Source organism: Micromys minutus, assembly GCF_963924665.1.
Source record: "Micromys minutus genome assembly, chromosome: 3".
NCBI classification, from domain to species: Eukaryota; Metazoa; Chordata; class Mammalia; order Rodentia; family Muridae; genus Micromys; species Micromys minutus.
This window is the reverse complement of record NC_137972.1, coordinates 94,261,489-94,284,915: the sequence shown is the minus strand read 5'-3', so window position 1 is coordinate 94,284,915 and position 23,427 is coordinate 94,261,489. Positions and strand designations below refer to the sequence as shown.

The 23,427-nt window shown below is 39.7% G+C and overlaps 1 protein-coding gene across 1 annotated transcript in view; it reads left to right on the top strand.

Annotated features, from left to right (window-relative positions):
* Nucleotides 1-23,427, top strand: part of FSHR (follicle stimulating hormone receptor) — a gene marked incomplete at both ends in the record, with an annotated part of 205,070 nt that overhangs the window by 160,639 nt on the left and 21,004 nt on the right. The window contains one exon of the mRNA XM_080913893.1: nt 22,716-22,787. Within this exon, the coding sequence (XP_080770019.1) occupies nt 22,716-22,787 (72 nt within the window). The remainder of the gene's footprint in view (nt 1-22,715; nt 22,788-23,427) is intronic.

The window sequence follows — 23,427 nt, the reverse complement described above, 5'->3', positions numbered from 1 at the left end:
AGGATCTAGGAAATATCTGGAGATCACTCTTCAAGGAAAAAAATCTATCCTCCTGAACATAATATCTTTAGTACTTACTGGTTGTGTGTGAGAGGATTAAGCCAGTGCCCTAAGCCAGAAAAGTCATGGAATAACAAAGTGGATTGGGGCAATCACATTATTTAGAAAATCAGTAGAGGGAGGAGTGGAAAAAATGACCTGTGTGAAAAAAAAGGTAGCATGTAAATCCGTGCAACATGAAAAGCTCACAAATTAGGAGAAACTGAGCCCCGGGGAGAAGAAGACCATACACAGTCAAACAGTATAACTAGGTTTTAATGCATGTGGCTAAGCAAAGCTAAAGTGGAACCAGAGGCAGGAAGAGTTAAGCACTAATAGGAAACAATAAGCTCTTGAAGACCAGTGAGCAGCAGCTTGGTTTGATAGCGGTAACTGGATTGTAGAATATCCTACAGCAAGTGATATTCAAAGGAGGCCTGCTAATGGCCAGTGGCCTTAAGCTAGAGGTAGAGGGATGGTGACAATAGTTGAAAGCCAATGGAAACCCTGTTGTTTACCTTTGGGCCACACAGGTACATGTAATTGAAATTATGTTGGTCCATTCCATTACTCTGACTCATCCTCCATGTGCCTCCCACCAAACCATGGTATAGAAGATAATGATCAAGAATCCTTTGATCTTACATGGAACAACGATTATGAAGATTAAATTATTAGCTATCTTCTTGACTGTCAGCATTGCATCTCAGGATGTTGTCATGACTACTAAGATGCTTGGACATAAAGAAGACTACAGAATTGCTTATTTTATCAGCAACCAGTCTTCCAAATTCAACTTTCCTTAGCACTGTCAATTCCGAGATAACGTGGCTATTCTAGGTGAGATTTCCATCTGAGCCTGACTGCTCCCAAAGGCAAGAATCTCTTGTGATTGTAATTTTGACAATATTTTTATACTGTTAACCTTTGTTCCCCATGCAGAAAGTTTTCTTCTTTTTCACCAGAAAAGAAATTAGCTATCTAATGATTCCTAGCAAGACAGTCAGATTTTATATACTTCCTTCCAAAGTAATTAGCATTTTTTTTCTGTTTGTTTCCACTTATTATATGTATCCAGTGTAGATGTGTGAGTGTAAATGTGTGTGAGCTTATGTGTACACGTCTGAGTGCACATGTGAAAGCTAGAGGTCAGTATCTACTTCTTTCCTTGATATTCTCCAATTTTTTTAAAGACAGAGTCTCTCAAACTAGAGCTCACCACTTGGCTGGACTGCCTTGGGAGCTTCAACTATTTGTCTATACATACATAAACACACACACACACACACACACACACACACACAAACACATGCTCCTGCAGGTTTGCTGTAATATAATTTGCTTAAGATAGCTCTTATAAGTCAGATGTGCCCCTTTCATTAATTTTGAAGTAAGATGGGCCTGTTTCCTTACTAAATCTCAGCTATGAGAACAGTTAACAGTTCACAAAAGGATGCAGGGGAGTGGAACTTAGCCCCAGTTTCTTCCTTATTCCTAGTGTCAGCTTCCCCACCCCACTCCTAAACAGTTTTCATGTTTCTCCATCTGAAAAATAAAATTAGCAAATGTTCTTCAGAGTCTTCTCTCTCTCTCTCTTTCTCTCTCTCTGTCTTTCTTTCTCTCTCTCTCTCTCTCTCTCTCTCTCTCTCTCTCTCTCTCTCTCTGTCTGTCTGTCTCTCTCTCTTTCTTTCCCTCTCTCTTTCTCTCCTTTTCTGCCTGCCTTTCTCCTATCCGTTTTTCCACAATTGGAGCCAAGTTTTCATTAGCATTGAATCGCCAATTCAAAAGGAAGAGAGCTACACAGTACATTGTAGCAGAAATGGGAAGGATGGAAGAAGGATGGAAGAAGGATATGGTGAGGGTCATTTCTCTTTTAGAGCCGCCTAGTTGTGATGTGGGCTCACTGGCTGCATTGCTAGGTTCCTCTCATTCTGTTGTACTTGTGGGAAAACTACAGTTTTCTCTTCCCTTGTATACAATCACCACATCATTTACATTAATATCTATAGTACATTAGAGTGAAAGCTCCAAGAACAGATGTATTCTAGCCAAGTACTGCAAGCCCTTGACTTCCTGGGAAGACTGATATCCTTTATGAGGCCTTGACTGTATAAGGAAAGTGTCCTTGGGCTCAGCAGACAGCAGAACTGCCTGGCTCACGACTGAAGAGCAATGAATTGGCAGGTGATGCCTGACCACACCCTAGCTAGAGTAAGTACCCTGCCCCAGCCATCTCTGAGACTGTGAAGAGCCAAGATCAGCACACAGTAGACCCTTAATGAGAGTGTGGGCCTAGCGTGGAAGCTTTCTGTTTGTGTGGTAAGAGAGATGCAGTGGCTGTTTTCAGAGGGAGAGCACCAAAGTCACAAATGTTCTGAGGAGAAATCTTTCCCTCTTCAGTAGACATTGCATAAATGTTCCACTGTGGTTTGACCGTAAGTTCACCCACGGTGATCAACCCATAGATAAGGCCTAGTTCAGGAGGCCATAAGCTCTCTCCTCATCTAGTTGGGATACAAGAGATGTAGGTAGAGAGCAGAATGTTGGTGGACCTGTGAGAGAGGTGTCTGGGCAGCCTCGTAAGATGCAATCATCACTATCTCCCTGGCAAGAACCAGACCACACAGATCCACTCACCAGAGTTGAGGGCAAATGCTAGCCCCAACAGAAGAGTCTGAGAGCCAGGTTGCAGTCTTGGCCTTACTTCTAAAAACTGTAAGCTCCCTGGATCTCACAAGAAAGGAAGAAGGGGCAGAGGAAAGGGCTCAGTGATTAAAGTGCTTGCAACACAAGCAAGAAGAGCAGTGTTCAGATATATAGCAACCCTTTCTGTTGCTATAATAAAATACCCAGCTAAAAGTACCTTATGGGAAAAGAGGTTTATTACAGCTCACGATTCCAGGTCGCAGCCCCATGATAATAGGGAAGTCAAGACTGAAACTCCAAATGGCTTCTCACATCACATCCAGCCAAGAGAAGAAATAAAAGAACACATGCATGCTCACTTCTGTGCTTGTATTCGGCTTGATGTATCCTATGTTACACAGTTGAGAGTTCCATGCCTAGGAAGCAGCACTCCCGAACACTGCACTGGGACTTTCCACACCAACTGGCTAAGTTAAAGCAATCATCCAGAGACATACAGCAGAGGCCAAATCAATATGGACAATCCCTCATTAAAATTCACTTTCCAGATAATTCCACATGGTGTCAGATTGCCAGTTAAAGCTAGCCATCAAAGATGGCAGGAAGACACAGTGACTCAGTGAGAATTTCAGCCTTAAAACATGGAGACAGGCCATCCCCAGAGCAAGCAGGCTGAAAAACTAGCCAGGTCACAAAACTGTATGTCTGGTTAGGAGAGGGATAAGGAGGAAAACACCTGAATATGATTCCTCACATCAAGTCCAGGATTCTGCACATCCACCTGTGCATAAGCACATATGTGCTCGTCTGCCTGAAATCATAAACATATAAGCGGGTGCCTTGACCACATGTAAAAATAACAAGGAGAAAATAGACAACTGGAAAGAACTATTGCTGTGTCTTCTCCAACCAAAGGTCACTGTAATGATGGGAAGGTCTCATGAAGTGCAGCACTGTGAGGTCAAAAAGCATCGGTCACCAGTGTGGATCACAGGAATCAGACTCCACAAAGCCCTTTCATCTTGCCGTCATTTACGTACAAAACCACCGTGAACCATATTGTGACAGATCTGTCTCACAGATCAAAGCAGGAGGTTCTAAGACAGTGATTAAATTAAACAAGGTCAAATTTTAGACTACAAAGATTTTGGGGGGCAGGAAGCCCACAGAAATGCTTATGAAACATGTATCGCATGGCAGATTCTGAGGTGGGCATTTTTGTTCACATATTTGATTTGCTCTTAGTTCTCCAACAAGAGTAAGAAACATTTTGAAACTTGAGAGATTATATGAGGACTAGAATGAAGAACAAAAGCAATTAATTCATGGCTCTCACCCAGTCCATTCTCCAATCAACAGAGAGAAGGCCATGTAAACCTCGCCAGTGTTCAGAGTACATCGACCTCAATTATGTGTTTACTGTTTGAAATTTGTGACCATCCACCCGAGCAAAGTTGAAGTGTACCTAAGAAATAACTTTCTAAATAATTTATCTTGGAAATGAGTTGTGGGAAAGGGCATGCAAACTGTTTAAAATATTAACTTTTTGCGGCTCCCAAATGTGATGTAAAAGCAACTGCTTGCCACAAATTGGTAGTTTGATTGAAGTTACCCTTACATCAGCACAGAAGAAAGTCTCCAAAGGTAAACGCTTGGCAACAGCATTGGCTGTGAATCTAATCAGGATGGTCTTTAGGTTTTGAGAGTTACTCTGTAGGCAAGAAGTGTGCTGAGAATATAATTAAAAGGCACGAGCCGGAAGCCTGGCTTTAGATATCATGTCTTCCACTTTCTATCAGATGAATCACCTTAACGCCCCTCAGCTGTTTTCTAATCTTTAAGATGTGGCTGATAATAGGTATGTTCTTCACAGGCTTGTACGTCTGGGTTGATGACTTTAAAGAAAGTGAGAGATTAGCACTCGAGCATGGTGCAGACTAAAATAGCAGGCATATTCTAACAACCACTCCTGGTTCAAGTTCAGAACTTGACCTGTGCATTGCTAAGTCTTTCTCCTATTAACTACAAAAACAGGAATTCTAACATAGTGTATGTTGTGAGTGCTATAAAAATAATAATACATTGTAACTTCCATGCATTTTCTTCCCCAAGGTCTCTCTCAGGAAGGTGACTTGTACACCATCCTCTAAGATTTTACTCCTCCCACCCCCAATAGTAGCATCTTGACCAGTGCCACTACAGACAACCCTTTACACAACCCCAAGTCTCTATAGTGTGTAAAATTTGACACCTGGTCTTCTTAAATTCCCTGTTTCAGCCTAAATAGAACCACCAGCCATGATGGACTGCCAAGAAGAAAAAATTCAAAACAGATGCTTTAAGAAGAGCTTCTCAAAAGACTTAGATCACAGATTCCATTCATCACTTAGGTCTCATGGACAGCATATAAGACAGATGCTTAGACTATAGTATCCCTTGTAAGAGAGAAGCTCGGACTCCCATCTCTTGTTGCCCCAAGATCTGTCCTATCCATGAGGATACCCTGGAGCATGCTCTACACAGTGAGCACATGACATAGCATCAAGAGGTCCAGAGAGCCCATCACAGCTTCATTTATTATTATTTTTTTAACAACTTTATTTTACAAAACAAAGATAAACGTACAAATTTTAAGCATTTTTGCATAAAATTATACAATACATTTTTGTCAGTACTTTTTTTTCAGATTTTAAAATAATTTTTACATAAAACTGTATGAATATATTTTTAGTCAGTACTTTATTTTTTTAAAGGTTTGATAGTATGCATTGAAAACTTAATAGTTACAATGAGCATAAAGTACATATAAAACAAAATGTAACATGGAAATAGTCAAAGTTTTCTTGTTGTATAAAGATTTGTTTTGTTTTGTTTTGTTTTGTTTTCTTTATTTCTTAGGCTTCATACAATCTGTGAGTTGTTTCTGGGGCAGTGCGAGCCTCTGGGGTTAGCATCCCATTATCAGTGACTGCATATTATGTCTGTTCTTTTGTGACTGGGTTATCTCACTCAGAATGATATTCTCTACATGCAGCCATTTTCTTAAGAACTTGGTCAAGTCATTGTTTCTGGTGGCTGAGTAGTATTCCATTGTGTAAATGTACCACAATTTTTGTATCCATTCACCTTCTGAAGGACATCTGGGTTCTTTCCAGCTTTGGCTATTATAAATAGAGCTGCTATGAACATTGTGGTGCATATATCTTTGTTGTGTACTAAGGTGTCTCTGGGGTATATGCCCAGAAGTAGAATAGCTGGATCTTCAGGTAGTATTATGTCCAATTTTCTGATGTATCGCCAGACAGATTTCCAGAGTGGTTGTATTAGTTTGCAACCCCACCAACAGTGGAGAAGGGTTCCTCTTTCTCCACAACCTCACCAGCATCTGTTGTCTTCTGAGTTTTGGATCTTGGCCACTCTGACTGGTGTGAGGTGGAATCTCAGGGTTGTTTTGATTTGCATTTCCCTGATGGCTAAAGATGTCGAGCACTTCCTCAGATATTTCTCAGCCATTCAATATTCCTCAACTGAGAACGTTTTGTTTAGCTCTGTACTTCATTTTTTAATAGGGTTATTTGATTCTCTGGTGTCTAGCTTTTTGAGTTCTTTGTATACCTTAGATATTAAGCCTCTATCTGATGTGGAGTTGGTAAATGTCTTTTCCCATTCTGTTGGCTGCTGTTTTGTTTTCTTGACAATGTCCTTAGCCTTACAGAAACGTTGCAATCTCATTAAGTCCCATTTGTTAATCTTTGACCTTAGAACTTGAGCCATTGGTGTTTTGTTCAGGAAATTTTCTCCTGTGCCTATATGTTCTAAAGTTTTCCCTACTTTCTCATCTAATAGTTTCAGTGTATCTGGTTTAATGTGGAGATCTTTGATCCACTTACACTTGAGCTTTGTACAAGGAGATAAGAAAGGGTCTATTTTCATTCTTTTGCATGTTGAGTGCCAGTTGGACCAGCACCATTTGTTGAATAGGCTGTCGTTTTTCCATTGAATGTTTACGGCTCCTTTGTCAAAAATCAGGTGACCATATATGTGAGGGCTCATTTCTGGATCTTCTATTCTATTCCATTGATCCACATGCCTATTTCTGTACCAGTACCATGCAGTTTTCAGCACAATTGCCTTGTAGTATAGCGTGAGGTCAGGGATAGTGATTCCTGCAGATGTTTTCTTGTTGTTGAGGATAGATTTTGCTATTCTAGGTCTTTTGTTGTTCCATATGAAATTGCACATTGATCTTTCCAATTCCATGAAGAACTGTGTTGGAATTTTGATGGGGATTGCATTGAATCTGTAGATTGCTTTTGGTAGGATGGCCATTTTTAAAATGTTGATCTTTTCAATACATGAGCATGGGAGATCTTTCCATTTTCTGAGATTCTCCTCAATGTCCTTCTTTAGAGGTTTGAAGTTCTTGTCATACAGGTACTTCACTTGCTTAGTTAGATTCACACCAAGGTATTTTATACATTTTGTGACAATTGTGAAGGGTACCTTTTCCCTAATTTCTTTCTCCACATGTTTGTCCTTTGAGTATAGGAAGGCTACTGATTTGTTTGAGTTGATTTTGTATCCAGCCACTTTGCTGAACTTGTTTATCAGATGTAGGAGTTCTCTGGTGGAGTTTCTGGGGTCACTTAAGTACACTATCATGTCATCGGCAAAGAGTGATGTTTTTATCTCTTCCTTTCCGATTTGTATCCCCTTGATCTCCTTTTGCTCTCTATTTGCTCCAGCCAGGACTTCCAGTACTATGTTGAATAGGTAGGGGGAAAGTGGGCAGCCTTGTCGAGTCCCTGATTTTAGTGGGATTGCTTCAAGTTTCCCACCGTTAAGTTTTATGTTGGCTGTTGTTTTGCTGTATATTGTTTTTATTATGTTTAAGTATGGACCTTGGATTCCTGTTCTTTCCAGGACTTTTAACATGAAGGGGTGTTGGATTTTGTCAAATGCTTTCTCAGCATCTAGTGAGATGACCATGTAATTTTGTTCTTTGAGTTTGTTTATATGGTGGATTATGTTGATGGATTTCCTTATATTAAACCATCCCTGCATCCCAGGGATGAAGCCTACTTGGTCATGATGAATGATCGTTTTGATGTGTTCTTGGATTCGGTTTGCAAGGATTTTGTTGAGTATTTTTGCGTCAGTGTTCATAAGTGAGATTGGTCTGATGTTCTCTTTCCTTGTAGGGTCTTTGTGTGGTTTAGGTACGAGGGTTATTGTAGCCTCAAGAAATGAGTTGGGTAGTATTCCATCTGATTCTATCTTTTGGAATAGTTTGGAGAGTATTGGTGTTATATCCGTAATAAATGTCTGATAAAATTCTGCACTGAACCTGTCTGGACCAGAGCATTTTTTGGTTGGGAGGCTTTTGATGACTTCTTCTATTTCTTTTGGTGTTATAGGGTTATTTAGATGGTTTACTTGGTCCTGGTTTAACTTTGGGATCTTGTACCTGTCTAGGAATTCGTCCATTTCCTCCAGATTTTCCAATTTTGTGGAGTATAAGTTTTTGTAGTAGGATCTGGTGATTTCTTGAATTTCCTCAGTTTCAGTTGTTATGTCTCCACTTTCCTTTCTGATTTTGTTAATTTTTATACTCTCTCTTTGCCCTCTAGTTAGTCTGGCTAAGGGTTTATCAATCTTGTTGATTTTCTTAAAGAACCACCTCTTGGTTTTGTTGATTTTTTTCAGTGGTTCTTTTTGTTTCTATTTGGTCTATTTCTGCCCTAATTTTGATTATTTCTTGCCGTCTACTCTTCTTGGGTATATCTGCTTCCTTTTGTTCTAGGGCTTTGAGCTGTCCTGTCAGCTTGCTGATGTAAGCTCTCTCCAGTTTCTTTTTGGAAGCACTTAGGGCGATGAGTTTTCCTCTCAGTACTGCTTTCATTGCATCCCATAGGTTTAGGTATGTTGTGGTTTCGTTTTCGTTGAATTCTAGAAAGTCCTTAATTTCTTTCTTTATTTCTTCTTTGACCCTGCTATTGTTTAACAGAGCGTTGTTTAGTTTCCATGTGTATGTGAGCTTTTTGTTGTCTTTGTTGTTGTTAAAGACCAGCCGTAGACCATGGTGATCTGAGAGGATGCATGGGAGTATTTCAATCTTCTTATATCGATTGAGGCTCATTCTGTGTCCAATTATGTGGTCAATTTTCGAGTAGGTGCCATGGGGTGGTGAGAAGAAGGTGTATTCTTTTACTTTAGGATGATATGTTCTGTATATATCTATTAATTCTAGTTGGTTCAAAGTCTCTGCTAGTTTTGCAGTGTCCTTGTTCAGTTTCTGTTTCCATGATCTGTCCATTGGTGAGAGTAGGGTATTAAAGTCTCCCACTATTATTGTGTGGGGTGAAATGTATTTTTTGAGCTTTAGTGGGGTTTCTTTTATGAATGTTGGTGCTTTTTTATTTGGAGCCTATATGTTAAGAATTGAGAGTTCCTCCTGACAGATTTCCCCGGTAATGAGTAAAAAGTGTCCTTCCTTATCTTTTTTGATAACTTTTGGTTGGAAATTTACTTTAGTCGATATTAGAATAGCCACTCCAGCTTGCTTCTTGGGGCTGTTTGCTTGGAAATTTTTTTCCCACCATTTTACTCGGAGATAGTGTCTGTCTTTGTCTCTGAGATGAGTTTCCTGTATGCAGCAAAAGGCTGGATTTTGTTTATGTATCCAGTCTGATAGCCTATGTCTCTTTATTGGGGAGTTGAGTCCATTTATGTTAATAGATATCAAGGAACAGCTGTTTCTGTTTCCTGCCATTATTGCTTTTGTGGGTTGAGTTGTGTCTGTGTCCTTTTCTTCTTTTAGTTTTCTTATTTAGAAGTTTTCTTGTTTTTACTAGGCTGTATTTTCCCTCATTGTATTGGGTTTTCCACCTATAATTCGTTGTAGTGCTGGGTTTGTGGTCAGATATTGTGTAAATTTTGATTTGTCTTGAAATATCTTCATCTCTCCATCTATGGTGATTGATAGTTTTGCTGGGTATAGCAGCTTGGGCTGGCACTTGCGCTCTCTTAGGGTGTGCATGATGTCTGTTCAGGCTCTTCTAGCTTTCATAGTCTCTGTTGAGAATTCGGGTGTGAGTCTGATTGGTCTGCCTTTATATGTTACCTGACCTTTTTCCCTTACTGCTTTTAGTATTCTTTCTTTGCTTATTATTGTTATTATTATTATTATTATTATTATTATTATTATTATTATTATTATTATCATTATTATTATTATTATTATTTATATGTTACCTGACCTTTTTCCCTTACTGCTTTTAGTATTCTTTCTTTGCTTATTATTATTATTATTATTATTATTATTATTATTATTATTATTATTATTACCCACTATAACTAGGCCCATTTGTCAGGAATTTCTTCTCAGGAGAACTGGCTTGGTTCTTTTACCTGGATCAAGACTGTCACAGATAGGTTGCTGATGTAGGACTTGCCCCTGAGTCTGATAGTCTCCACAGCTATAGGTGAGTTTGCAGAGGCTACTGTCTTATCTGTCCTTGTCACATTCAGGAGGAGCCAGCATACCCTGTCTGTAGATGTTGGTTTCCACCCAAGCTTTACCTGAGTGTCTGCCCTCTTACAAATTCAATTCTACTTTCCTGTACTACCAAGCTCTGATTTATATCACGGCCATGAACAGGCAACTAACAGATGGAAGCATTGTATTAAGAGAGATTTATTAACTATGCCCTTATAGTAATGATGTATTCAGCAACTGACCTGTACTTAAAGAATTAATACATATAGATGCCTTACTTTCTGCTAGGGCCTCCAAGGTTGAGTAAGGCACACACAACTCAAGAAAAAAAAGGAGTCTAGGTTTAGAGAAAGAGTGGTAGTACATGTTGTCCTTGTCATAGGCACTTCTAGTTCGTGGTAAGGGCTCTGGGATCCCTGCAGAAGGAAGAGCCAGGCCCTGTTAACCCAACATTTTATCACCTCTGTAGTCTTTCATTTTTTAACAAAGCAGTTTGTCCTCCAGTGTTTCTAAAATGGAAGCCATCTTGGAGATCACATTTCTATCCCTTGCACCAGGATAGCCTTCCACGTGTGAGTGCTTTGCCAGGACTAGGAAACTGAGACCTCAGCAACACAATCTTTTCTTCTGATAGGCAGATCTCATAAGAAGACTCAGTCACTGGGCCAATCATAGACATACAAGACTAGTTTGGATTCGGAAAGACCTGGTCCATCCCCTAGTTCGGTCTCTCCTTGTGTGGCTTTGAGAAAGTTCCTGGACTTCTCTCAGTCTGTCTCTTAAGGTAATAAGGAAGAATAAATAAAATAATCAATGGTAAGTGCTTGGTGTGGTACCTGACTCATAGGAAGTATTCAATAAATGTTGACCATTATTATTATGAATCTATACCTCCTTTCCAGAACATCACAGCACAGATCTATTGCCATTTCCACTTGGCTACTTTTCAAAATCACAGGTTGCTCTTTCCAAGTGAATACCCAATACCTGCCCCCACCCTCTATCCATGCAACTCCAGTATTGTGTACTTTAGAAATAGATGCAAAGCTAATGAGGGTTGAAATGAAGACAAATAACTAATGAGCTTCTACACTTTTATCTTAAGTTCTCTACATGAAACAAAGGTGTTTGGTTTGTTTGCTTTTACTCACTACCTAGAATAATGCCGAGAAAGCAGTGTCATGGAATGTAATTTGTCATTTTTTTCTAATGTTTACTTTAACACTGAGGCAATCTACTGATCATAAGTTACTGGATTTAAATGGTTGCCAAAACCAAAAATAAACTATTAAAATAAGCTGATTCAATAAAACATTTCTGGAATTAAAATTCCTGGGTTATCATACTCAATATTTTTATACATCTTACATACACATATCTTTTTTGCAAAATTCAGCTAGTAAATTTTCTTTCCTATGGTCAACCAGGTATTCTGTCAAACTACCTGGGAGATGTTTCATTTTGATGTTTATAATGAAAGCTTCCAAAATTACATAAGAACCTACATTATCTGGAATAGATACATTTTCTTATTTTTAAAATGTGTGATATGAGACATTTCACTTATAGTGACATACCTCATTTTCAGTGGTAAAATTGCCATTTGTATATATATATGTGTGTGTGTGTGTGTGTGTGTGTGTGTGTATACACATCCATACGTGGTTTTTCCTCCCCAGTATCTCCCTATGTATCATAGACTTTTTTCAAATGTTGTCGCACTTGTCGTTGGTAAAATACCTTTTGCCCCTAAAGAAATAAAAAGAGTATTTAATTTGAAACCATCTGCTTTATAATTTGCTTTCCAGTAGCCACATGTCACCACAGAAAAAGTTACGCTCGCATTACTTGGCTCTTAAAATAAGTAAGTTGCATAAGTCAGCTCTAATTTTGTCAATTCTATAGTATTCTTTGATATGTTTTTAGTTACCTTCGGTGGGAATGACAAAACACTGACCAAAAATAACCTCAAGCCAAACAGGTTTGTTTGACTTACGATCCTACGTCCCACTCCATTCATGAGGGAATTCAGGGCAGGAACTGAACAGGAACATAGAAGGAGACATTGAAATAAAGGTCGTGGACAAGGATTACTTAATGGCTTGCTTTCTGAGCTCCTACTCAGCTTACTTGCTTTTACATCCCAGAACCACCTGCCCAGGAGTAGTACCAGCCGCAGTGGCATGGGCCTGCCCACGTCAATCCTTAATCAAGAAAAAGCCCTACAGACATACCCACAGGTCAACCTGATGGAGGGCAATTTTTCAGTTGAGAGTTCCTCTTCTCCGGTGATTCTAGTTTATGTCAAATTAATAATAGATAGATAGATAGATAGATAGATAGATAGATAGATAGATAGATAGATAGATAGATAGATAGATAACGAGTACACATGTCAAAAAAAAAATTTAAGTTGATAGTATAATACGGATTTTTAAAGAGGCAAAATTCAGAGACTAAAGAGAACCAGGCCTGTAGGAGGACAATTGTGAGACATATATCAGAAGGAAGCAGGAGACAGTAGAAAGAGAGAAGGAAGGATTTGGGGAACATTGGAGTGGCAGGCTACTTGGATGTCACAGAGGTCAAAAGGAAAGCGTGTTATCACCCCACAGAGAGTGAGGGAAGTGCAAATGGGGACTGAGAGGAAAGAGAGTCTCAGTGTGAGGCTGGAATGAGGGCAGACACCTGACTGACAACAGAATGAACAGGTGGAGGAGAGAAGGGGAAGCTCACCTACAGGGCCATTCCCTTCCTCTGGATAAAGGAGGGAAATCAGCTAAGTCCTAAAGCCAAGGTGATTACCCAGATCCTCTGTGGCCAGGCAGTTCCTTTGAGACAATGCTGCATGCCTTTACACAAAGCAGAAGCTCACTGCTCTACTGAGACACAGGGTCAGACAGCATCTAGTCACATAGGGCTAAAATTCTTGGAAGTGCTGCTCTTGGACTAATCAAATCCCTTGAGTTTACTGCAGGACCTTGTTTCCATGGAGATTAATGTTTGAATTGAATATGTAAGTTAGATCATCTCTGTTTTGAAGGTTAAAAAAAAAAAGCAGGATGGCAGGAAATGAGATTCTCTGGCTATCTCCTACAATTCTTTTATACACAGTCATTTTACTGAAAGTAGGATTCTGCAAAGTCAATCCATTATTTGGAAATCCACTTAGCTATGGTCACTATTCAAGAGTTTGGGGTCCTATTCACTGTACTAAAGCATCTTATACATTCTTCCATCTAACACTAAGATTTTGTGATACTGAACCCAAGCAAATCTTTTTTATAGTGATTCAGAAAGCATACATAAACATCTTTATCACATTGATCAAGGATACACAAATTCCCCAGCTAATAAAGATTTGTAGTTAAAACAAAACTCAATGTAACATCAGCAACCTCCATAAGTAATGGCTTCTTTTGGGATGCACTTGGTCCTTGTTTGCACATTTTATATCTGCTAGCTCACTCATTAACATTCATTTCCAAGTCCAAATTAGTAGTTGTAAAGCAGCTAGTATCATCTCCTCCCTCCCTAAATCAAATGCCATAGCCTAAGCTCCGTCCATTCCCCGTGTCCTAAGCTGGCAGAGAGCTGGTTTGTATAGTCTCGGAGTTGCTCATTCTATACTAAGCTGGATTGGGAGTAGACTATAAAGTAGTGAGTGACAGCTTGCCTAAGTGAAGTCAGGCATATCTTGTCATCCTTCTGGACATCCTTTGCCTGATTTGGTGGACTGAGTGTTTGCCCCCATTGTAGCTTCTCAGTTACCCCGTTGGCTTGGCTTGCTTAGTGTTATGAAGATGACCAGACCAGGAAGCCTCAGGTCTTCTCCTTCTAGTATACAAAAATGACTTTCTATATTTTCCGTCAAGCTTGCACTACTCTATGGACTGTCAAGAGTTCTTAAGATACAGCCTTTCCCTTCTTTTTTTATACCTTTTTCTGCTCCCCACCCATTACGTCCCCTCCCTCAACCCCTTAACCTAATTGTATACACTGCAGCAGTGAGCTTAGAGCTCCGGTTGGTTGTTCTTCCTGGGTTAGTCCTAACTGGCTGTTCCATCCTTTCCCCAGTCCTTTGAACTTTTGAGACACCAGTGATCAATAGCATATAGTTTAGCACAATTTCATCACTTGAATGTTCTACCTGTGTGAATCTTAATTTGACTCACCTTCAAACTCCCTGAAGTCAAGACATTTTCTCTGGCTTACTCTCTAGGGCATCCTAAAGCATTATTGGTAAGATGATGCTACACCAGTTCAGAACAGATAGACTCCATTAACTTAAGGAAAGGAAAAAACCCAAAAATCTATGAGTGCTATTACAGACAAATGAAAGTATTAATGATGCAATGCTGTGGATTGGTTCTAATGTTATTTGTGTAAACTCAGCTACCCAAATTACACAGGAACCTGCACATCTGCCTGTAAAATACTGAGGGTCCCTGCACCCAATTGGCTTTTATGGGTGAATAAAGTTGCCAGGCAGAACTTCAGATTTTCTTGACAAGAGAACCATGGGAAGAAGGAGAATTTAATACTGCTATGATGGGGAAAAGCATTAGGATCAGGCAAGGGAGCTGCACAAGACAGAGTAACAGTAGTGAAAGAGCTGGAGAAGAGAAGCCCCAAGAGGATCTTCCTTGACTGGGTCTAGGGTAGAGGAGATAAAATATAGATTTTAGTAAGTAATAATTCAGGAGTATTGGATGGGAGCTGTTAGCAAAGTGGAAGGTTGGGAGTAGCCTAGTCATTGAGATGCTTAGAGCATATTAAAAATAAGGTTGTGGTGTGTGTGTGCGTGTGTGTGTGTGTGTGTGTGTGTGTGTGTGTGTGTGTGTGTGTTTGTGTGTTTCATTCAAGAATTCACAATATAGAAACAGTAGCAAGAAGAGTGTGCATAGCTGCCAGGGATTTTAGAGCAGATTAATTTACTAAGCAACAATGCAAGACGTTTAGAGTCCCAGGATGATCTTTTTGTGAAAGTCCTGCAGCCATAAAAGTGGGGATGGCTTCCATCAAATTCAAGACCCCTCTCAGTTTATTCTGAATTAAAGACAATTTTATTATTGCAACCTAAAGATTTAGGGCAATCAAGATAGAGAGGCACTAACACGAGCTCAGGACGTGAAACTGGCTATGGGAGTGGTGAGCTCCAATACTTACTTTTCTTTGAAAGAGCCATTGGCAGAACTTAAATTTGTTGACATTTTACCCTTAGGCCTTTTACTGTTCCAGAAGATAAAGCACAGTTGAGTGAGTCAAAATAATTTTGAAGCAATCATTTGACCAAGTCAAACCCATTGAGACACAGAGCTCCAAACTGATTACCCAATTCTAGACGCTTTCAGACATAAATTTATTGATCAGAGTGGGAAAGATAAATTGAAAACTAAGTGTTCACCAGAACTCCATTTCCAGTCTTATCTTAGGGTTATAAAGACACTTAGGAATAGAGTTATAACCAATACTCCATCCACCTAGATGGCCACTAGATATTTTTAAGTGTCTTCAAGTCAACACTATTGGAATAATCTTAGCCACTTTTACTGTGTATTTTCTTCTCTATAAAGACAAAATGTGCTTCTGTGAATGTCAGTAGATGCTCTGCAACATGGGTATAGGAACTAATTTTGTTGACATTAGCTAAATGTTTTGCTCTTCTATAGCCCTCACTAGAAAAGCATGAATCCTCACTTCATGACACGAAACTCAGAATCGCTGGAAATCGCTAATACCATGTTAAGTCAGTTGTGTGCTGTGGATGCAGGTACTACCTAGTTTCTCAGGCACTGACAGCTCAAAGCACATTACCTCCTTAAAAGCATGGTGGTGACACATGACATTAATCCTAGTACTCAAGAAGAAAAGGCAAGGAGAGCTCTGTGAGTTCAAGGCCAGCTTGGTCTACAGAGTAAGTTCCAGGACAATGAGGGCTGTACAGCGAATCCCTCTGACAAAAACAAGCAAAGTTCAGCAAGGGTCAGTCATGGTCTATTTCCCACCAGTGTAGAAATGGTAAGTTTCCAGGACAAACACAGATGTACCTTTATGCCATGCACACTCTGGTTGAATAATATATGCTTTGAAATTTTTTAAATATCTTATATTAGTGTGTATGAATATTTTACCTACAAGTATGTGTATGTACTACATATATTCCTTGGCCTACAGAGGCTAGAAGTGGCCTCAAATTACCAGAAAGTGGTATTTCAGGCTATTATGAATAGCTATGTGGTACTGGGAAACAAAGCCAGGTCCTCTTCTATGAACAGCCAATAGTCTTAACCACTGAGCAGACTCTTGAGGCCCTGTTTGGAATTTTGGTGAACTGCTAAAAATTAAAGGTACTAGATAAGATGCAATTGTCTTGGAAGTAAATCAGGAGATATAATTTGTTTTTATTTTAAACAGCATATCTTTTACTTATTTTTGATAATTCCTAATATAAACAAGGACTCTTGATCATATGCACCACAAATTCCTCTTTTCACCATCCCCAGATGTCCCTACATATCCTTCTCGCCCTTTCATGTGAGACTTAAAATTAACAATGCAGTAAATCCAATTCAATGTTGCCTATTAGAATAGTTAGTACTTTTGTTCTACAGTAAGTTCACAGGAGCAAGATGAACGTCACATCCATTCCTTCAGCTCTTACATTCCTGTGCCTCCTTTTTCTATGTTCCCTGAGCCTTGGATGGAAGTGAGGTTAATAATGATGAATCATTTAGGGTTGAGCACTTAAGAGTCACTTTATTTCTTTGACCAGATTTAAGTCTCTGCATTAACTGCTTATCAATGCAGAGAAAAGTTTTTCTGATCAAGGTTGGCAGCACACTAATATAGGGCTTTAGGCATAAATATCTGGAAGGCCATTTATCAATGTAACCTTTAGCAAACTAATAGTAGGTTCCTTTCTAGGGCCTATGACCTCCTGAGACGTGGGCTTCCTTGCAGGATACAGTACTATACCTAATTTCCTCCATGAAGCAAACCTCAAACTCAGTCTAAAAGCATGAACTTGGTGCCACTATTGTACTAGTAAGAACCACTTGTTTGGCACATGAGTGCACAGGGAGACCATTGTCAGAATTTACCCACCAGTGGTTTACACAGCATCAGCCATGTCTGGGAAAGCTAGCCAGTAGGGAGGAAGTTTTCAAGGCAAGGGTTGGATTTCTCTACAACATGTCATGAAAATGAAATATATGGTGACTTTAGCAATAGGGTCTTACCATATAATTATGGCAGGTAACCAAAAGCCTGTGCTATTTTGAGAACTTTGGGGCTTCTGTGAACAATAACCTATAAGATTTTATCATTTACCTGGCCCTGAGATTTCATTTCAAAGCCTATGGCTTCTAATGGAAGCATTGTCCATGCATGCAAGGAAGCTGTTAGGAGCCCAAATTTATATCTGTAGACATGTCTTCTCTCTGAGGAAATTCCATTTGAAACTGAATTGTGAAGTTTAAATTGGCCTGGTGAAAAAAAAAATGGGTGTGAGCACTCCTGAGGAAGCACATGCAAAATACTCGAGATAGGGAGGACCTAAAAGAAAGAGACAGTGGGGTTGAAGTCCATTGATGAAACAACATGAGGCAGACAGAATAGCTCGTAGTACAGAATATAAATTTCACCCTGGGTCTTATGGGAAATAATAAACGTTTCACAGCAAGGGCTCAAGGCAATCTGGTTTATGTGTCTTAGGAGAAAGTGCTGCATGCTGCACAGAGAATGGATGGGGAAAGAACAAGATAAAGTGTGAGGCCAAAAGGAAACTATTTAATAAAGCCAAGGGAAGGTAGTAACTTTTTTAGAATGGGAGTCAATGGAGGTAGACAAAATTGCTCAACATCAAGATAACACTTTGAAATTAAACGTTAAGAAGGTTTTGAAATGGGCTGGCTATTGGATGATAAGGAAGAAGGAGGCAGTTTTTTTTACCAGTTTTCCAATAAATGACTAATAGATGCCAATGTACTTCTTGGGAAAGAATCATGGAGGAAACGTTGGATGTAAGTGACTGTCAGGAGGCGAATTCAGCTATGGCAATGAATCCTTCAGAAAGATGTAGGGAATAAGATGTCACTCCTGGCAGACTATGGAGGCTATACTACAGGTATGAACTCTGAACTCATAATAACCACAGTAAGAAAGCCACAGGAAACAAAATCTACTTGGCTGGAACTATTGAAGAAGAAGACAAAGGCCCTACAAACCAACAGAGAAAGGGAGGAAAACAAGGCAAATGAAAGTGTTCAAGAAAAGGAAAGCAATGAGCAGGTGTGACAGAAATGGAAGCAAGAGACTGGCAAGGAGCAACCTGCCAATCTGTGCAGAATGTGAAACTCAGTGCAAGTTGATGTCTGTCTTGACCTGGGGTCTCCAGAAATGCCTGATCAAGGGCTGACATGGGACTGCCTTATGTACACATACAAACTCAGAGAAAGGAAATGGATAGTTGGAAAAATAGAGTAAGGAAAGAGGGAAGTTCAAATCAAGAACGTGTTATCTGGGCCAGGACTAGTGGTACTGCTCTATAGTCCCAGCTACTCAGAGGGTTAAAGGAGAGAATGGCAGTTTTAGGTCCTTTCATGACTATGACATGAGTTCAAAGTCAGCCTGAGCAACTTAGAGACACACTGCCTTAAAACAGAAAGTGAAAAACTTTTCAGGGTATAAATAACTTAATTGTTGGACACGTGTAGTATGCATGAGCCTCTAGGGTAAAGATAAAGTACTATAAAAGACAAAAAAGAATTCATTTTTCAACAAGAATTCTTTATCAACACACTATGACCAAACCTGCATGATGTAGTGTTTAGCCAGACAATTAGGCCTCAGCCACATACGATGTATGTAAGATATAGTGCGAAATATATTTAGAATTGATGATGAAACCAAAGAAGAGCATTCCAGACCAACTAGGAATTCTCTACTTCAGTTTTAAGTCCCGAGCATTTCTAGATTTGTCAGAGCCTCAGAATAGCTCGACAGGATTCTAAACATGCCTGTCATAAAAGTGGCCTAGAAGTTCAAGACAAAAACTGAAAGCCACTCAGTACAGCAGGGTGAGCATCTGCCACATTAAACCTAGCAGCAGCCTATTGCCATAGCAACAGCTAGAGTAAAAGGTGGCCCAAGAAAAGGTGAAATGGCAAAGGAGGTCTTTGAAAGGATGTCTACCATGCTGCCCACAGTCCACACACTTCCTGACCTGCAGCAGTGAACTGGCTTGTATCCAGTTCATGCCAGAGTTCACATGCAGTTTCCTGCCATTTCTGGCCTCAGGACTTCCCTGCCTCTGTTTAAGACTAATTACCCCCAAATAGCAGTGATACCCGACAAGCAAATCAACCAAATAAGAGCTTTGATCTGTTCCTGGTGACAGAACTAAAAATGTTTGAGAAACATCATGCAATTAACCTGGTATTTTATGAGTACATGATGCATTCCAAATCTACACACAGAGGAAGATAGTCGGAAAATATTAAACATGGTTGTCGCTCTGGTGTCTCATTAGGAGAATACTGAAAGAACACTGTGGGAAGAGACCTGAAAATAGAGCTGGCTAAATCTGATGAAATAGGATTGCAATGAATCATGGGTCTTTGGCTATTCCGTTGCTATCAGGAGCTCGGAGTAGACTCTCAGGGGTTATTGGAGAGCAATGGCAAATGCTATTTTAGTGGAATGTCCCCACGTCAAATACTAACAGATGCTAATGCTGGGCCATGGGGTGATTTTTACTCTCTTCTGTAAGTGTCTTTGTAGATTTTTCACAAGTCTCATAATGAATACATATATTACTTTGGTATGAAAGGAATACAAACTTTTTAAATGACCAGCATTTATAGAATGACTGGCATTCTCACACATTGCTGCTTCAATGCAAAATGGTACACTTGTTTATAAAAACATGGCTAAGCTGATTTCTGTTCACACATATGTTTGCCATCTGACCCCCCAAAAGAAAAGCCTATGCCCCTTCCTTCTTTCTCACTGTGAGTGTACCTTCCTTCTTCCCCTTGCCCAACAAGCATCAACCATGCACAAATATTGAAAGCACCTTTTATATATGTGATGTTCCATATGAACATTAATACATTTAACTAATATTTTTTCACAAAAAAAAAAAAACCTAAAACTTCAACTGGTGAATAGAGAAACAAATTGTGAATTGTTCAAAGAAGAAATTCTGTTTAGCAACATAAACAAGGAACTACTGAAAAACAACAACATGGGGGTTTCAAATACATCCTGCTGAGTTTTTCATCTTGGAAGTATTTTTTTAAAAAAGCCAGACAGACTCAAAAGCTGTTATTTTTATGATTCTATTCTGGAAAATGTGATCATTTAGAAAAATATATATAGCTACAGAAAACTGATGGGTGGTTGTTAAAATCTGGAAGTTAGGAAGAGGTTAAATGCAATGTGAGAAAACATAAGGAAACACAAGCAATGCATTGCATTGTGTCTGATGGTGGTTCTGGTCACATATCTCATGCACTTACTTTTACTCATTGACCTTCATGTCAAAATGTTCATTTCTATATATAGAAAATAAATTTTGAAACAGGATTTTACTATAAAACTCTGACTAGCCACAAATAGCTATTATACTGGGATTCCAGGCCGGCGCCATCATATCTAGCTTTTAATTTTTAAAGAAAAATTAATGTCAGAACAAATCCTCCAAAAGAGTATATGTGTAACCCATTGGTCCAGTAAAAATAAGGAGATTTTGTTGGAAGTATTAAGAGAAAAGTTTATCAAAACGAGTTCTACTTGCAGTGTTAGGAGCCAAGTGGGAACACGGCCTCAGAGAACCGTTACAAGAATCCACAGACAAGATTTACTGACTCTGAATAAAGACACAAGAAACAAAACACCAAAACTGAGTCCAGAGCTTCAGTGCTTCATAATGATGTGTAGGTCAGTAGGGTTCTTCAGGATGGGAGTGACAAGGGCCAGCTATGAATTAGCTAGGCCTGACGCAGAAGAAGGAAATGGAGGTAGGGCTGTGACAGAAGGTTTTGAGCAACTCACAATAGGGAAGTCTGAAAAAGTGCCTGATGGCTTTCGTCAGTCACAAGACAGTTAGCAACCACTTCCACCAGTGTCATAGGTTTAATGAAGGTGCGGTTGGACACCAGCACCTCCCCAGCATTTCCTTATTCACTTTCTACTTCAGATAACTATTTGTGCTATGATAAGAGATACCAATGAAAACTCACTGAGCTTTCATAAATATCTAAGCTGGAACTGGGGCATCCATAACATAGTACTTTCTTTGGCCATTAGGAAATATGAATCCTTTCCCTCCCTGTACCCCATTCCTTCAGAGCAATAACTCTGATGCATGTGTCGTAGATCTCCTAAATCAAGTCCTTGAGATTACAGAAACTGCACCAGTAGCAGTGGCCAACACCATTACTCATGCTGGTGCTCACTAGCCTCCTCCTCCCCTGCTCATGTTTCCTGCCTCAGATGCTCTGAACCTGCAGCGTCCATTACAGTAGCCAGAGCTGCCTTCATCACAGACTCTCAGGCTTTGGTTCCCAAGGATGCGGAACACTGGGTAGAATCAAGGGAAGATCCACTGTCCTCAAATGTAGCGATTTCTAACTGTCACTCCTCCGATATATTTACCTCCAACCAACTGCAACCACTCTCTCATTTACCCTTTTTTAGATTGTGTGTGTGTGTTACTTATATTATATATAAATGTAAACTTCCCCAAAGTTTAGTCTGTTTGGTGGGTCCCTTTGAGCTTGCTGTGGCACGCTGTGTCTCTCATGTCCTTCACATGGCACGTTTTCCAAATGCATGGCTCTAGATGAACAGAGGGAGAAAGACAAACAGCAAGAGGGACTGCCAAAGTTCAGTTTGAATGAAGGCTCTGCAGAAAATACAGCCAAGCACAGACCCAATCATGATGTTTTCTCTACATGAAGGCAAAGTGCATGGAGCTTACGTGGAAGCTCCCAGAAATTCCCCCAGATTCCTTCACCATCCCCTTTATTTCAGGTATACACACACACACACACACACACACACACACACACACACACCCTGAAGTCAAAGAGTATGCACTCTAACACTGAAACCCAAAAGAATATCTTTAAAAGGGAAAATACTAGTTCTCCAACAAGTACACCAAGGCTGGAAAATAGAGTAATGAGGGAGATGTTGTTACCTCAGCGTAAGTCAGTTTTGAATGCTGCTAACTTCTCAATATTAAAAAAGAAAACAGTTTAGGAATGATAGTAGAATATCAATACCTTGTCCAAAGAATTATAATTTTCTTCCCTGAAATCAACAACTGACTAGATCCTGGTTAGATTCTTAAAACAAAAATCAGTTAATAAAAGTATAATCTATATTGTGAGAGGTGATGGGTGGGGTTTTTTTTTTTGACAGTCCATGATTGGTATTTTGAACTTGGAAAGTTCAGCCCCTGACAGATGTTTCCACGACAGCTTCACCTCTCCTCACTCTCACTTTGTCTCAATCTCTCTAGGTTAATATCCAACACAGGCATTAAGCACTTGCCAGCCGTGCACAAGATCCAGTCTCTCCAAAAGGTTCTATTGTAAGTTTTTATTAATAAGATGTCAATCAGCCCTCCATGTTTATAACAAGTGCAGGATGATAGACTTACAAAGAGAGAATGGTTGTCTTAGTTCACACTTCCACAACGTTTAGTGTTTGGTGGGTCCCTTTGAGCTTGCTGTGGCACACTGTGTCTCTCATGTCCATAACATGGCACATTTTCCAAATGCATGGCTCTAGGTGAGGAGAGGGAGAAAAACAAACAGCAAGAGGGGCTGGCAAAGTTCAGTTTGAATGAAGGCTCTGCAGAAAATACAGCCAAGCACAGAACCAATCATGAAGTTTTCTCTACATGAAGGCAAAGTGCATGGAGCTTACATGGAAGCTCCCAGAAACTCCCCCAGATTCCTTCACCATCCCCCTTTATTTCTAGAGTGCCTATGTTTCCTTTACACAGAGAAACTACCTGAAAGATCTGCACTAAGGCTTTAGTAACAACTGTTTCCCCTTTTCCCAGGAAACATGTAATTTAAAAGAGAAGAATAGACACTGTGTGAAGCTAGACACAGCTCAGGGGTAGAGTTTTTTCCTAGTAGGCATAAGTATGTGGGTTTGATCCCCAGCACAGAGAGAGAGAGAAAGAGAGAGAGAGAGAGAGAGAGAGAGAGAGAGAGAGAGAG